Below are 15,194 nucleotides of genomic sequence, written 5' to 3'. Positions count from 1 at the left end.
TGGCAGCGGAACCAGATTTCGGTCTGTAATTCCACGCGTAACTTGAAGTCTTGTACTCACACCCTTCCTCATTTCCCTCTCTTTAAGCAAGAAGAGTAATAATTTTAAAAGTTCAGAGAAAGGTTTCCAAAATATTTTGGGAACGTTACCGGCAGGCTGTCATCGATGTAGTTACCCCCCTTAGTGCCTTTTAAGAAATTCCACCTGAGCAGAAATAGAAGATGCACTTAATACCACGCAATATTGACACACAGAAATACACTTAAAGTCTCGGTTTCTGCTTTCACTTGTACCCGTAAAACGGACCGAAGTGACCCTCGGGAGCCCGAACACCGCAAGCTGGGCTCGACTGACGGCGGCGTGTCCGGCATTCCCGGGCCCCTCCAGGAGACGTGCGGGCACTCCTGGCGTTCAGCCGCCCAGGGCCAGACGCACCGCTGCGACCACTGTCCGCCGCCCTGCACCGCAGAGTGGGCCCATAGTCCCTAAATCCGCGTTTCTGACCCCAAGGTCCCCGTCCGGGCCCGGCCCCGCGCTCCGCCCCTTCCGCCGGAGCGGGGCCGGGCCGAGCGGCTCCTCCTCCCCGCGGCGGAGGCGCAGCCGGGCGGCATTAGCTCATCGCGGCGGGGTGGCGGCGGCTCCTCGCGGCCCTTTCTTCCCCCTCCCCGCCTTGGGGCCGCCCGCCGCTTCCCGCCGGTCGGAGGCGGCGCCGCTCCCCGGCAGCCCTCATGGCCCTCTGCAACGGAGACGCCAAGGTCAGTGCCGCTGCCGCGTTCCTCCGCGCCGCGGCCCGGGACGCTGCCCGCCGCCCGCCCGGGCCTGATGGGCGCTTTGTGCCGCCGCTGCCCGGGCCCGGTCTGACCCAGCGGCTGGGCACATGGCGCGGCGCGGCCTGGCCTTCCCCCCGCGGCCGCCTACCGGGTGCTGTGGGCGGCCCTGTGGCGCGGAGCAGGCCGGCGGCGGCGGGCCGGGGAGTGGGGCCGGGCGGCCGTGGGTGTGGGGACGGCGAGGGGCCGGTGCCCACTCTCCCGCCCTCTGCGCGGGCAGCTGCCCGCGTCCCCGGCCCCCTCGCGCCGCTCTGCCCGCGCAGTCACAGCAGCGGTTGCTCTGAGATAACGAATTAATTTCACAATCTAGATTTCGATAATTTTTTTTTATAATACCGGCTCATGGCGTGGCCGAACCCGCCTGGGCCGGGTCCGCACCTTGCGCGGCCTGCGGGGCGAAACGGGAACGGGGCTCCCGGGGAGTGCAGCCAGCAGCCTTCCCAGCGGCTAGCCGCCCTGTTCGGCTGTCATGTCCTGATGGGAAGGGTCACTCGGCCAGCCAACTTGAGAGAAAAGTCGGTTTGCTTAATCGCCGCAGAAGCGGGCAGGCCTGCTGCCTCTGTCCTGGTGACCCCCAGGGTCGCACCGCTCCCTCAGCGTCGCGCCCGGTCCAGTTTGCAGCGACAGTGGCAAAAAAGATGTGTGTCAGTGTAGGTCTTGCGTACCGGGATGACAAAGTGACTTGTGTGTGCCTTTTTGAAGTTGAAGTTTCTTCTTGGTAATGCAACTTCAGAACCAGAACCCTGCAGGTTGTCTCAGGCTGCTTCTGTAGTAGGATAGAAGCATTGTTCTGGACTTTTTATCTAGTTGCCAAGAAAACATGCTTCTGAGGTGTTTTTTTTTTTTTAAGGGCTCAGTTGGTCTCTGTGGAAGTTTTCTGACACGCTCTTTTCCCTGACCATTGACACAATCTCTTTTTCTGGCCAGGGCAGCTCTTGAGGGCTCTTCTCTGGGGTGGTGGCACCCAGAGCCAGCTACGTGGTGCCAGGCTCATCTTCCACAAACCATGCTCTCGCAGGAAGAGGGTAATGAGAACTAACGAGAGAGCTAACGAGAGCAGGGGGCCGGGTCCCAGCAGCCATTGGAAATCCACATGTGACTTACGTAAATTAAAGTTTGTCTGAGCTAATGGGTTGGGGGCTCTTGTATCAGTCTCAGGGATTGCCTGAGTTTGGAGGAGTTACTTTCCTGTTATACTTTGAAAAAATATGAGTAGGTGTTCTTATACCTGCTTGATTTTAATACCACAGGGAAACAATTAAAGTCTTGTAAAACCTGTGCTGGCTTGAAAGCACCAGATCAAGGCTCCTGGTTTTAGGCTTGTCCTAAGTTATTAGTGTGGGTGAAAGCTCAGGGCTGAAGGCTCAGACAGAGGGGCCGTTACTACAAACGGGGCTCTGCCAGATGCTTCTTGGTACTCCAGAATATGACTGTTCTGTATGTTAATGTATTTTATAAATTGCATTAATGAAAAACCTGTGAGCATGTGGGTGTGTGAAGTGCTGAAAAATTCCCTCATTCTGCAGAAGTGGGCTGTTAGGAACCTGCAAACTTAGTCTGAAGCGTTAGGTAGGTACACTGAGAAATAAGATATGTGGTGTCCTTGGTTGATAATGCAAGCCTCGTGGCAGGTCTCCTACCATAGCTCATTGTAGAACTCATGACCTTTTTTCTTTTTTGACACGAAAAAACCCAGCATCAATGGAAGCTTTTTTCCCCGTCCAGTTTACCAAGTGGTAGAGCTGAAATGATGGATTGTAGCTGAGCCTTTCCATGGCAGTGCAGTTGGAGGTGGCGATATGGTTCAGGTGGCACTCTGGACCTTGGTTCCAGGTCTTGGCTCTGTGAAACTGGGCAAATGGCAGTCTGGAGACACAGCGTTTTGACAGTGTAATCACTTTGTTTCAGCAGTCGTAGAGAACAGTATGAATACTTCATGTATGATGTGATTTTCTGGGTGACTCTTGTGATTTCAGTTAGCTGAGTATAGATTTCCCCCCTTTTCCCCCCATTTTTCTCTTGGCATACTTCAGTCCCACTCCGTTTTCTTAGCCCTCCTCTCAGTACATCAGGCTGGTACCTCTGTCTGCTTTGCCCCAACACCTGAACCTTTGACAGCTGTCAAACCAGCTTCGGCAGAAGTTCTCAAAAATAGTAGGTTTTCCAGATTTTTGTGACAATAGACCAGGAGAAGACAAGGAACTCTAGTTATACCCCAACTGAGGGGGGAAGAAGAGCTTTTATTAGAAACTGGAGAATTCCCACTTGGAAGGGGTGCTGGCTCCATAAACCCGGTTCTTGCAGGAGCCGGGCTGCCTGGTGTCCTCTTCATCTTTCTGTGGGCATGCATATGTTATACAAATGCGTGAGCTGAACTGCCATGTTGGCTGCATGTTAACAGCATCTGTGCCTTTTTTGATTTTTATTAAGTGAAGTTTCCCATGTTAAATTTGGGTTCAAAATCTCTAGCCTTGGAATGGTGCCTTTAAATAAGTAAAGCCAGATACTGTACTGACTTACCAACTTTCTCCTTTCTCTTTTCCATGTGATTTATGGTAGTGTTTTTATTGGGCTCTTTTCAGAGCTGCACCTCCTTACGGTTCTACTTTAGCTCAAAAGTGAAGTACAAAAACTCCTCTGACGGAGCCCTTGTGGTGATAGTTGCCTGCGTTAGCCTCTGGGATGGGGCTTGTGTGGATGTATGCTGGGGATGTGCTGCAAGGTTGCCTACAGGAGGAAAGGACAGTGCCCTGTGTGGTACTGGGAGAAAATTATTTCAGCCTGTAGTTCACTCTTAGCTCACATCTAAGGGAGCAGCAAGTTATTAGGCCACCAACTGAATGGTTTTCTGGGGTTTTGTTTTTTTCCTGGTGAAGTTCAGGTTGTCTTGCTCATCTTACATGTTCTCTGTAAGGAGATCTGTGTTACTTGATGGATGCCATGCTTTTACTAGATTTTAACCCAAATGCATCACCTGGAGAAAGACCTTCTGAGCTATGATTAGATGCTGGCTTTTGAGATTTTTGGGAAAGTGTTAATGGACTTTGAGCAAAACTTGGGCAATGAGCTACTGAATCCTTAAACAGCCATCTTCCAGGGCCACACAGATGATGGAGAAGTAATTCTAATGTTGATGCAGTTATCTATGAAAGTATTCCCCCAATCATTGTGCAAAATGCTGCTGTACTTTGCAAGAGTGACAGGGATGGCTCAGCAAAGGGGCTTGCCAGCCTGGGAGCTGAGTGCTCACATCTGGGTGACTGCAGCACAGAGGCTTGTCCAGTTTGCCCTTGGGATGAAGGGGTATGTATCCCTGTCTGCCTTTGCTGAGGAGAACTAAGGAACATGCAGGTTCATCCGAGATACAGAGCTACTTATGCTGCCTTACGCAACGTTTCTTAAACTACTCCCAATGTAACTTTGAGCTCTTTTTGTTTTCACACGCATGTCTCTCCCTCAGCTGTTGCTTGGGACCAGCTAACTACACCTGACTGCTCAAAGCAGCTCAGTGCTTTCAGGGCAGGGCGCTGAAAATGAGATTTATTTACTAGCTACACATGTAAAAGCTAGGCCATTGGTCTGGCTGAGCTGATGCCAACAATAACTTGGTTTTAGTATTTTTTACTGTAAAATGCATTCTGCCTTCACAGAGTTGTACTACTTTCTTCTTACTCATTCCACAGGTTCTTAGAGGTGGTGTGCAAGTTGGCAGATGCTAGGGTACGACATGTGGCTGGGACCCATCTGTGCAAGGGCTGGCTAGGCACCCGTGGCTTGCCCAGGGGTCTGGAGGGGACTGCTTATGGCCCACCTTGGTCTCCTTCAGGTGGAAGTGGATGATCTCAGACACTCAGCCAAGAGGGCTGCACAGCTCTGTCCCTTCATGGTACAAGCTACAGAACGTGCTCTGACCCAATTAAAGGCTTTTGTTAAGAAATAGCACTGAAAGGAATAGCATTTGCCACAAGATGGGATCAGGAAAGAATAAGGATGTTGGTCTTTTGTGCAAGAAATGCTAATTCAGAAATTGCTAGGTGACAATGCCCAGAATTGCTATAAAAATTATTCCTTCCCTCCCACTGGAAGGGAAGACATTTCTGGTGACCTCTTCCCATCTGACTACGGGGTTCGAAGGGGTGTTTGCCCCTTTGATATGCCCTTTTTGATTGTAACACAAGACTAAAAAGTTAAGAGCTCCCCATCAGGCACGCTCAGTTACCAGCTGAAGGAAAGAAAACAAGTAACTAACCAACCTGGATTTAGGCTTGTGGGGGATTTGGCATTGTTATTTTTTCCTGCTTATGTCCTTCAATTTAGAGAAGACCTTTTCCAGCTAGTGTAAACTTTGAAAGTTTCCAGTGTGCTTGACTTCCTTGACTAATCTGAAGACAGTTATCTGAGGTGTCATCTTGGTAGCTGAGGAAGAAAGCTCAAAGGCAGCCTTTGTTGTGTATTTGTTGGGGAGAACATGTCCCAGCATGATGATGGTCTCCTCCAGAATGACCTGTTGTTAATGTGGAGGTGATTATCTGACCCACGGGGAAATACCATGGCGTGCTGCAGGCTGCCCCAGCTTCCTTTGGAGTCTGAGCAGCAGTGTTGGGAACCTCCTGTGAGCCCTGGGTCGAAGGATATGTTGCCTGGTACAAACATGCAGAACAACTGCAACATGCCAAAATTAAAACCTGAAATGGTTGTAAGCTTCCAGATGTGTTTTGAGGCAGTGTTTGCCAAAGTAAAACCCTTCCCAGTTTCTCCTTCATCAAAATACATTGGCAAGGAAACAGTGTAAGATTTAAGTTAAGAAAAAAACACCCCAAAAGTAAGCAATTTCCTTAAGCAGCAGATTTTTTTCTGCATTAATTCCTTGGTGTCTTAGTGTGGTTGTGTTCACATCTTTCCTTGAAGATCCTCTGATAAGGATACTTCCATGGAATAGCTGCCTCTTTTCACAGTTTCTCTTAAAGAAAGAAGAAACTTTTCCTTGCGTTTTCTAGCCTTCTTTCAGATTTAGCTGAAGTTGGCCAACCAACTCAAATGTGGCTGGGTCAAAGAGAACCATTGCTTTGTTCCATTATGCAGTCTGCTTGAATGCTGCATTCAAAAGTTGACTTTTTCTTTTGAAAAATTATTTAGTAGAGACATTTGTTCTCAATTTCCCCCCTTTTTTTATCCTCTCCAGGAGGTAATGTCAAGTGAAAGCTCAGCATATGAGGCAGTGTGAAGGGGGGAAAAACATTTTTTCTTCTGACTGCACTGTCCTGTTTTGCTTGAGAATAGGCACATGCTCTTAATTATCATAGGGTGTGCTGGGTTTTATATGGAACTGTAAAATGGAAAAATCCGGAGTGTCTGTAGTGGTGTACAGGGCATATGACTTCTTATATGTGGGAAGCTCTGCTTGGCTTTTTAGCATTTTTCTTCCCTGATTTGTACCCTGTTTGTTTTGGGGGACGGGGATGTCATGTTTGTGTGGCTGGGGAGGGATGTGCTGTGTTAATGTATAGCCCCTTTATCTTGCCAGTGCATCTACTGGTTTCATAAACTTGAGGATTTTTTCATTTAGAAGTTTCTCGGCTAGTCTTTATCATTTTAACCATAAAATAACATATAGGCAAGATTTACAGATGTTAGTTGTTTAAGAGATCTGGCTTAAAGTCTGCAGCCTGCAGTGTGTCATGATAAAACGCTGACGTGAGTGATGTTCGCAGCCAGAGAACGCCGGAGGAGATCTCAAGGATGGGCAGCACCACTATGAAGGAGCAGTCGTCATACTCGATGCTGGAGCGCAGTATGGGAAAGTCATAGATCGTCGGGTGCGCGAGTTGTTCGTCCAGTCCGAGATCTTCCCTTTGGAAACGCCAGCCTTTGCAATCAGAGAACAAGGGTTTCGGTAGGTTGTTTCCTGTGATGCCTCTGCCTGTATGTTCTGCTCATTCTCTCTTTTCAGTGTAACGGTGTCTATGGATGTGGGCAGCGGTGGTAATCGCCTGGGTTTTTATGTGCAGTAGTTATCATTGTAATGATGTTAATGATTGCATCTTTAGATTATCCGCAGAAACGCCTGAGTTTTTCTGGGGAAACTTGTGCAGCAATATAAATTTTGTATATTTGATTCATAATGCCTTAATGTCATTTTAATCATTTCTTTTTGTAAGTATGATTTAAGAGGTTGCATTTTAAATATGTATCTGCAACAATTTAGATGATCTTGCTGTTTCACCTGTTAAACTAGGGTAGCTATCAATCAAGAAAACAAGTTTTGTGAGTTTCTAGACGTTATTTTGTTAGTTTAAAAAAAAATTTAAATAGCTAACTTGAATACTGAAGGCATTGTAGTAAATCATGCCAAACTATTTCTGGGAAGCAACTTAAAAAAACTAACTGAAACTACCACTCATTGTTTGCAGCAAGAAATGCTCTCACAATTATTTAATCCTTTGTGCATTCATTTTCTTGTTTAATTAGGTTTCCCAGTGTATGTCTCTCTTTTGTGGGAGGAAAATAAATACCCTGAGTCTACAAATCGTCTAAGGTCTTACTTAGTTTAGTACAGCTCCAGAAATATGGTGCATGTGTCCTTCTCGGTTGTGCCCGACAACAGATAAGACAGTGCTTTGCTGTAGAATTGCATTTTTTTTCTAATCAATGATAATTAGTGAATCAGTAAACAGTATATTTTAGTAAGTCAAATAAGATCTTATTGATCTCTTCTGAAAACACAGAGAACAGAAAACCGAGGAACTGCTGGATCTGTCAGATAGCTGTGGTGTGAAGAATTTCTTTCAGAAATGTTCTGAAAAATACCTTCTCTTGTCAGATCTTATTTATAATTCTTCAACAACCAAGTCTTTAAAAGATGGACATACCTGATTACTGGTTTAAAAAGAATTCCTGCATCTCCTGTGTGTTGTACTGTGACCCACACCTTGAATCCTAATGTTTTGTCTCAGACCTGCGCTATATTGATGCAGGTTTGTAGTGGGAAGACCTTTTCCCCCTTTCTTTTCATAATTGAAGGTTCTTCAGAGTCTTGTGATTAGACCTGTTGGACTTGTCGTTCCAAATAACTGCTCTCTAAAATGTGGCAAAACATCTTCATTCGAAAGGTCACTTCTCAAGGCTGAGATAGTGGTTTCACGTTATTGGTTACCCAGATGGGTCAATAAGCTTTGTGTCCACAGCCTCAGTCAATCATTTGCATCCAGGAAGGCTCAACAAATAATGACGCCAGCCATTGGGTGCCTTTATTCAGTGACCACTGTAAAAATTAGTTTGTGTTTTTTACTGCAAGATTTCAACGTGCTTTCCACATCATGGGAATAGTCAGGTTTCCGTGTTGCAGGTCATGCATTGAATGGGCCAAGGAGCTGTGCTTTCGTCTGTGCTAAGGTTTGAGACAGCAGGATTGAACATTTTGCTAAACAGTATTTATACGTTGTGTTTAAAAAGCCAGCTCCTCAATTTCCATAGTTTCAGAACAATCTCTAGTGACAGGTTTCATCTAAACATGACATAAATATTAGCAGTTGCCATGAGATCCTGACCCTGGGCTGAGGAGGTGCCGCAGTCAGGGGCTCCGCAGGCGTTAGTCTGAATTCTGGCACTGTCTGAGCTCTGGCATGAGTCCTGACATTGGGGCATCAATGCATGCATTTTACTCTTGGTATTTTGATGTGGTTCCTGATGTGCCTTTAATCCATTGCAAATAGGCTTTCCAAAGCTAGGTCAGCTGGTTTTGGAAGTGGTTTAAGGTAAACCAGAAAAAGGTATATTCATACCAACACAAGAAGGTATGTTAAGAAATTACATGGTGTGGCAGTAAAACTTTCAAAATCTACGTCCCATGATAGTTTTGGTTTCTCCTGGACAGTTGAGAAGAAGCAGGTTCCTCTCTCGCCCTCAGCTCGTAACTTTTTTCTTTAATACTTAGGCACATTGTATAACCTTCCTGTATTCTGTGGGATTTTAATTGGTGTGGGGAAAAGCAGGTTTTTAAGATTCTACTTGTTGAATAGGACAGTATATAACTCTTTTGACTTGTCATAAGAATGTTTGATTTGTAGGTGTGGCTATATTTCCTTTAATTAATATTAAATAATGTTCTGTATGTATGGCACTTAAGCAAATGTGTCTGTATGTGGTGGAAAGCTGTACAAAGCAGTAATACCACCAGGCATTAAGAGTTTTCAGTCTTTTTCTAGCAGTGTCTGAGTTCAGGAAATTCATCACGTCTCCGACTTGGACAGAAGTGCCTGTACACGTACAGCAGGTGCTACTTGTCAAGACTGTTCAGTGTAAAACTACATTATGTCAGCGGTCTGCTTATTCCAAAGCTCACTTGTAGATCCTGACATACAAAGAAATAAATGCCGCCTCTTCCACCTCACAAGCTGCTCTGCTTTGGCTCTGGGGGTGCCTGTGTCCAGCCCTCCACCTTGTCCCCTGTGTTGAAATGAGGAGCTCGGGCTGGGGAAGGTGGAGGTGGGCTGTTGGGGAGATCTAACCATGCATTGCTGGGAGCAGGTACCCTGCATGACTGCAGTTGAGAGGCAGTATTTGGTACGTGGGCTTGTTACTACATGATTATTTCTGCCCGTGGTACAGATGTTGTAAGCACGCTGCCTGTTTCTGCTGCTTAAAAATAGAAAAATTCTATTTTGCCAGTACTTGCATGACAAACACTCTAAATAATGCTAGAAGAAAACTTTATTAGATGTATTTACTCCATGTCTGCCAACTTCTCTCTTGTCCCATTTTTCACTTCTCACTCTGAATAACGGATTTGATGTTCTCTGTTAAATAAACAGTACGCCAGTCCAAGGTCTGGTACACCCGTTTTCGATCCTGGGTTGAGGCCAAAGAGCATTGCCCAACTGGCTGGTACTTCTGCAGTTCATGATCTTGCAGATCATCATGGTTTGCAAAGGCGACTCTTCCCCTTTGGAAAGACTTAATTTTCTGTTATAGTATGAAGTATTAACTTCAAACCGTGAATGCTTGAATGTATTGGACTTCTAATTCAGAACCTGTTGCTAATGTCACTCCCTTTGTGATCAGGGTGGATTAAGGGACATTTTCTCAGCAGCTCTAGAAGTTTGGGAGTTTGTTTTTTTGAATGCAACTCTCCTCCAGATGGCACAGACATCATGAAGTATATATATATATCTTAACGCTAATACTCTGCATTTGGTACTAGGCATCTTGCTTCTCCGATAGTTGACACTTGACTATGAGGAATTTTAAAATACAGTCGCTTTTTAAGATGGTTTATATTTGACTTTGTTTAAACTGATGAAATACTACTCTGGTAAGCTGCTGGTTTTGACAGCTCTAGCATAGCAAAGTTAAGCTATATGTTAGGGTATCTGTGTGAAAATTTATATTAGAATATATAGAGTTATGAGAGTGTTATGAGACAATGTCAATGTTTCAAGCAAATAAAGAGATTTTAAAGTAAACAATGTATTTACGTTAATATTTTCTCCATCTTTTGTCTGCAGAGCTATCATTATATCTGGAGGACCAAACTCTGTGTATGCCGAAGATGCACCATGGTTTGACCCAGCAATATTTACAATAGGAAAACCAGTTCTTGGAATCTGCTATGGCATGCAGGTGCTGTTGAGAGATATGTATGTCTAGAGCTGTCTTCTAGGCCTCATTTTCTGATACTAACTGAAGATGACCTGCTAAAGGCTCTGCTTTTCAAATATAAGCAGTATGCCACATGTGCAAAAGATACTTTGAAAGTGCTAATCAGTAAACTGAGCATACTGTGTATTTTTCTCTTGGCTCTAACATATCAATAGCATAAATGTTTTTTCTTTGCTTAAGTGGTGTGAATTGAGTTCCACACTGCCTTTTTTGTCACAATAAATATAACCAGGCAGTCATTAACTAATTCTGTCTAGTTGGTATTGAAAATTGTGCCCCTCATGTAAACAAGTGAAATAGTTTTTCCGTTTGGCTTTCAAGCACAGAATGTTTCTAGCATAGCTCTTAAGAGTGCTTAAACCCTCCCTGCGACAAAACACTCATTTACCTTAGGACTGACCGGTGATCCTGCAGTGGTCTATTAGATCCAAGCTGGGTGAAGAAACAAACTTCCAAGGGGACAAAGGATGGATTAGGTGCCTGACTTGTGCTTGTGTACCTTGGCTTTTTTTCCAGGGTTAGTGATTTACTAGGCCTTCAGAGGTGGTGAATAATGGTTGGAAAAAAACTCCTTTAGAAAGTCTGGTAATTACGGAAACAATGTTGGCACTCCCTGTTCTAAAGGGAAACGTGTTATATTAAAATAAGCCTTAAAATGCCAAGCAATTTGAAAGCCACATTAGCTAGCCTCAAGCAGGGGAAGTTCCTTAAGGCTGACATTAAGGAAGTGAATCAAGTTTGTGTATTAATGCGCTACTACTTCATTATAAAAGATTGAAATCAGTCAAGCGCAGTATAATATCATAATAGCATAGCATAATATCAAACTAGGTCTAAAATGAAGCCTTAAATCTCTGAAAATTAGTTGGAAGGTAAAACTCTAAAAATATTTTTTTTAAGTTGCCAGTTATACTTGCAAGGAAAAAAGTCTTTGAGACTTCTGAAATTTAAAATGCAGATATCCAACTCCAAATGACAAGGTGAGGATTTAAGAAGGAAAAAACCTAGTTGAGAATTGTACTACTCTGATATAGCAATGATTATTACGAGTCACAAAAATAACACTGAGGGAATAGGCTCAAGTTTTTGGCTGGGTCTCCAGAACTGAGGGGCCATAGTTTGAGAAGTTTAAGCCTATCTGAGGGCCCTTAACTAAAGGAGAGAGAAATCAGACTTTTGTTCAGCAGCTTAACTCTTTTTCTAACTGGCCACAGATACTCAGCTGATTTGCAGAGCAGCCGTTTATAAGAGCAAGTAGATGTGCACTATTGAATATGCATTATTTTGCAAATCTCTGCCTATTGTCTACTGTTGTGGATTTCCGCTGCTCGTTGTGTATGACACCAGTCCCCAGCTATGCTGACAGAAGGCTGGCAGAAGGGAGTGAGCCCAATACAGAACAGTGATTAATTTTGAAGAGAATTCTTATCGTTTTGCAAAACAATATATTAAATGAGTATAAGCATGAAAAACTAGGTTGGTGTGTACTGGAGGGCTAGAGCTGTTGGCAGTCACAGGCAGACTGAGGTATAAAGTGGTACTAGATTGTGTGGTGCTTTTTCATGTAACATCTTTGTTTTGGCAGATGATGAATAAGGTATTTGGAGGTACGGTGCACAAGAAGAGTGTTAGAGAAGATGGAGTGTTCAGCATTACTCTGGATAACACATGTTCACTGTTCAGGTACATAGACATTTTAAGTTATCGAAACAATATTGGAAATACCAATCTGGAAATCGGTGGTGGGATGAGAGGAAGCTTATTTTAGAGAAAGTAGTGGAACTGCACCCATGCTTATCTGATAATTTCTAATAAAACTTTTATAGCTGTGTTCATAAGTAGGCAAGTTACTCATTTAAACAAATGTTTAGGCATAACTTCTCAATCGACTCTAAAATGCAGATATATTTGCTTGGAATGTTGTGTAAACCCCTTATTTCAAAGCAGAATGTCTTCATTGAGACACCATAAAGTGTACCACAGTATGAGAATCTTTTATGTTAAGCTCTTATATTCTTCTGCTGTGCAGTGCATTACTCTTATATTGGTTGGCACCCATCCGAATCTTGAAATGTAATAGAAAATGTAAACCCATTTGTTTTCTACCTTCCTTTAAATTTGCTTTGTGATGTTTTATAATGTCTTGGTAATTTGTCAGTGCCTCTTAAGGTCCCTGTAATAATTCTTAGCAGTTTACTGATACCTGGTGTTCCAATTTTATTAACGTTCCCCTGTAGAGCTACTGCAGAACTTAATACCCTGCCTAAAGTCTGAGATGTCCAAATCGTCCTGAAAACACTTCATTTTGAGCAAGAAAACTTTATTGAAATAAAAAGCAGGACTCCAAGTATCCTGATTGACTCTATATGACTCCACATGTCAAAGAGGGGATACTTCAATATTGGTGTGTTTATAAAAAAACCAAACATATCCCACCCTTCGCCTACCCCAAAAAAACCCCTACCCCTTCTGAATTGAGGTAAATTACCTCTTGCATGAAGGATGTGTTGTACATGAACTTACGCAGCTTCCAGTGGAGGCAGCTCAGAGTTGGAGGTGACTGTTTCTGGGAAGGAAATCCTGCATATGTTTCAAATGGGCCCGGTCAGTTGAGATGTGCTTTTGTTGGGATGCCTAAGGGCTTCTCTTGGCAGCGCAGGTAATTAAGTCTGTTTGTGGGAGTATCTTTGTTTTGTGTTTCTTTTTATTGATTCTAGTTTTTAATCTTTGTTTAGGGGCCTTCAGAAGGAAGAGCTTGTGCTCCTTACTCACGGAGATAGTGTGGATAAAGTAGCTGATGGATTCAAAGTGGTTGCCCAGTCTGGGAACATTATAGCAGGTATTTATTTTATACTGAAATTGTCTTTTGATAGTATTCATTAAAGGAAAGAATATGGCAGGACAGTAGTTAGAACCAGATGGGAACAGAATATCTCCATTAATTGCCAAATAAGTGAATTGTTTTTAGCAATTTCCCATATGTGTTTGCTTGCATATTGTACTGTCCTGATAATGAAGATAGAAATAGACATGAAAATGAATGGTCTTGTTTTTAAATTAGTGGTTTAAGGAAAACTTATTTTTACGGTTTATGTTATTTCAAAATATGCATGTGTTGTTTCTCTTTTGAAATAAAATATTGTGTACCCTTGAGGCAGGGGAGAGGAAGGCATGTATGGTAGTGTGCAGTGTAAGCAGTGTTTGGTTTTTGCACTGCAACAGTACAAGTCAAACACTGTTCAATTATTAAAGCTTGATTAACTTGTTATTATATTTAATATTATTGCATGAATGTTCAACTGAGCAAAAATAATGTTGGTACTGAAAGCAGTGTTTCAAACATTACACATATTGCCACAGAAAAATGTTTGACCTTAGAATTTGGTTTTTGAAAGCTACTCTTTCCTAGGAGCTGGGAGACCTGGAGAGGTCTTAAGTTTGCTGAGCCACTTAGTAAGATCTCAAAATATTCACCTGGTTTACTTTAAATCTTCATTAAAAAAAAAAAAAAGGGGGGGGGGGTCAGGGAAGATACTGCTCTTAAATCAGGCAAGTAACTAATTTGAGAAAAACAGACCTTTTAAAAGATGTAAAGATGTTTTCTTACAGAAAGATTCTTTACATAGCAAAACAATTTGTAGTGCCATCTGAGTAGGCATGAGTTCTAGATCATTCCAAAAGCATTCATTATATTCTGGCTTGCCATGTTTAACATTAGCAGTAGTTTGTAAAGTTTGCTGCATCCAGTATGCAAGCTCCAATAGGTTTGTGGTATCTTTAACCCTGCTTTTATGTAGGCATTAGAAAGAGAGTTGTACCTTTCCTATCAGCAACACTTTCCTGTGCCATTTCCCATGGGCTCTTAAAAAAGCCTGTGGCTACTTGTGCCTAAGCAAGCAAAAAAATGCTGGTAAAGTGGTAGCCGGGCTTCCAGCAGCGACAGAAATACAGTGCTACCATGTACTTGGGAGTCTCCCACACGTCAGTGGAGTGAGGCAGTTTGCCTACTATTTTTTTAATCCCAGTCTGACCAGCATTTACTTGGTGCAAGGTGCAGTATTGTGATCTGCTCACCTCTGCAGAGACTGTTAAAAAAGAGCGGTGGTACTCATGAACATATCCCTGTAGGGACGCTTACACAGCTCGACCAGCACAACCCGTTTAAAGTAGATGCAGCTGTGTCAATGTGGCTTCGTTGCAGGGTTGTATGAGGTATCGTATGATGAGGAAAAAATTAATGTAATTGATTTCCTGTTTTCACAGTGGTTTTCCTAGTATGTCGGAGTGTTTTCCTTGGTTACTGAGGGATTGTGTGTTCCAGACTTGTTAACAGTACCCTTCTTCCTAATCTTAACTGGAAACTTTAGTTTTGATTGATGTTTTTTTGAGAAAATGTGGCAGAAAAAATTGCTCAAAAAGTGTATGCTTGACTTTCTTGGGTATGCATTTTGCTTCCAAATTTTTTTTATGATTGTTTCTTCGCACCAATGAAGGCATAGCAAATGAATCTAAAAAACTGTATGGAGCACAGTTCCACCCTGAGGTTAGCCTCACAGTGAATGGAAAAATGATCCTGAAGAATTTTCTTTATGATATTGCGGGATGCAGTGGTACCTTTACAGTGGAAAACAGAGAACTTCAGTGCATTCAAGATATCAAAGAGAAAGTGGGCTCATCAAAAGTCCTGGTAAGTAGATTGAATTGAAGCTG

General features: G+C 43.3%; 1 protein-coding gene across 1 annotated transcript in view; it reads left to right on the top strand.

The window, feature by feature from the left end:
- Nucleotides 1-564: 564 nt before the first annotated feature.
- The window catches only part of GMPS (guanine monophosphate synthase), a 31,360-nt gene continuing 16,730 nt past the window's right edge, over nucleotides 565-15,194 (top strand). The window contains exons 1-6 of the mRNA XM_075098631.1: nucleotides 565-755; nucleotides 6,539-6,720; nucleotides 10,331-10,445; nucleotides 12,070-12,167; nucleotides 13,220-13,323; nucleotides 14,978-15,171. Coding sequence (XP_074954732.1) covers nucleotides 729-755; nucleotides 6,539-6,720; nucleotides 10,331-10,445; nucleotides 12,070-12,167; nucleotides 13,220-13,323; nucleotides 14,978-15,171 — 720 coding nt within the window. The 5' untranslated portion in view covers nucleotides 565-728. The remainder of the gene's footprint in view (nucleotides 756-6,538; nucleotides 6,721-10,330; nucleotides 10,446-12,069; nucleotides 12,168-13,219; nucleotides 13,324-14,977; nucleotides 15,172-15,194) is intronic.

Source organism: Phalacrocorax aristotelis, chromosome 7 (genome assembly GCF_949628215.1).
Source record: "Phalacrocorax aristotelis chromosome 7, bGulAri2.1, whole genome shotgun sequence".
NCBI classification, from domain to species: Eukaryota; Metazoa; Chordata; class Aves; order Suliformes; family Phalacrocoracidae; genus Phalacrocorax; species Phalacrocorax aristotelis.
Note: the sequence above shows the minus strand (reverse complement) of the source record. Positions and strands in the feature narration are given on the sequence as shown.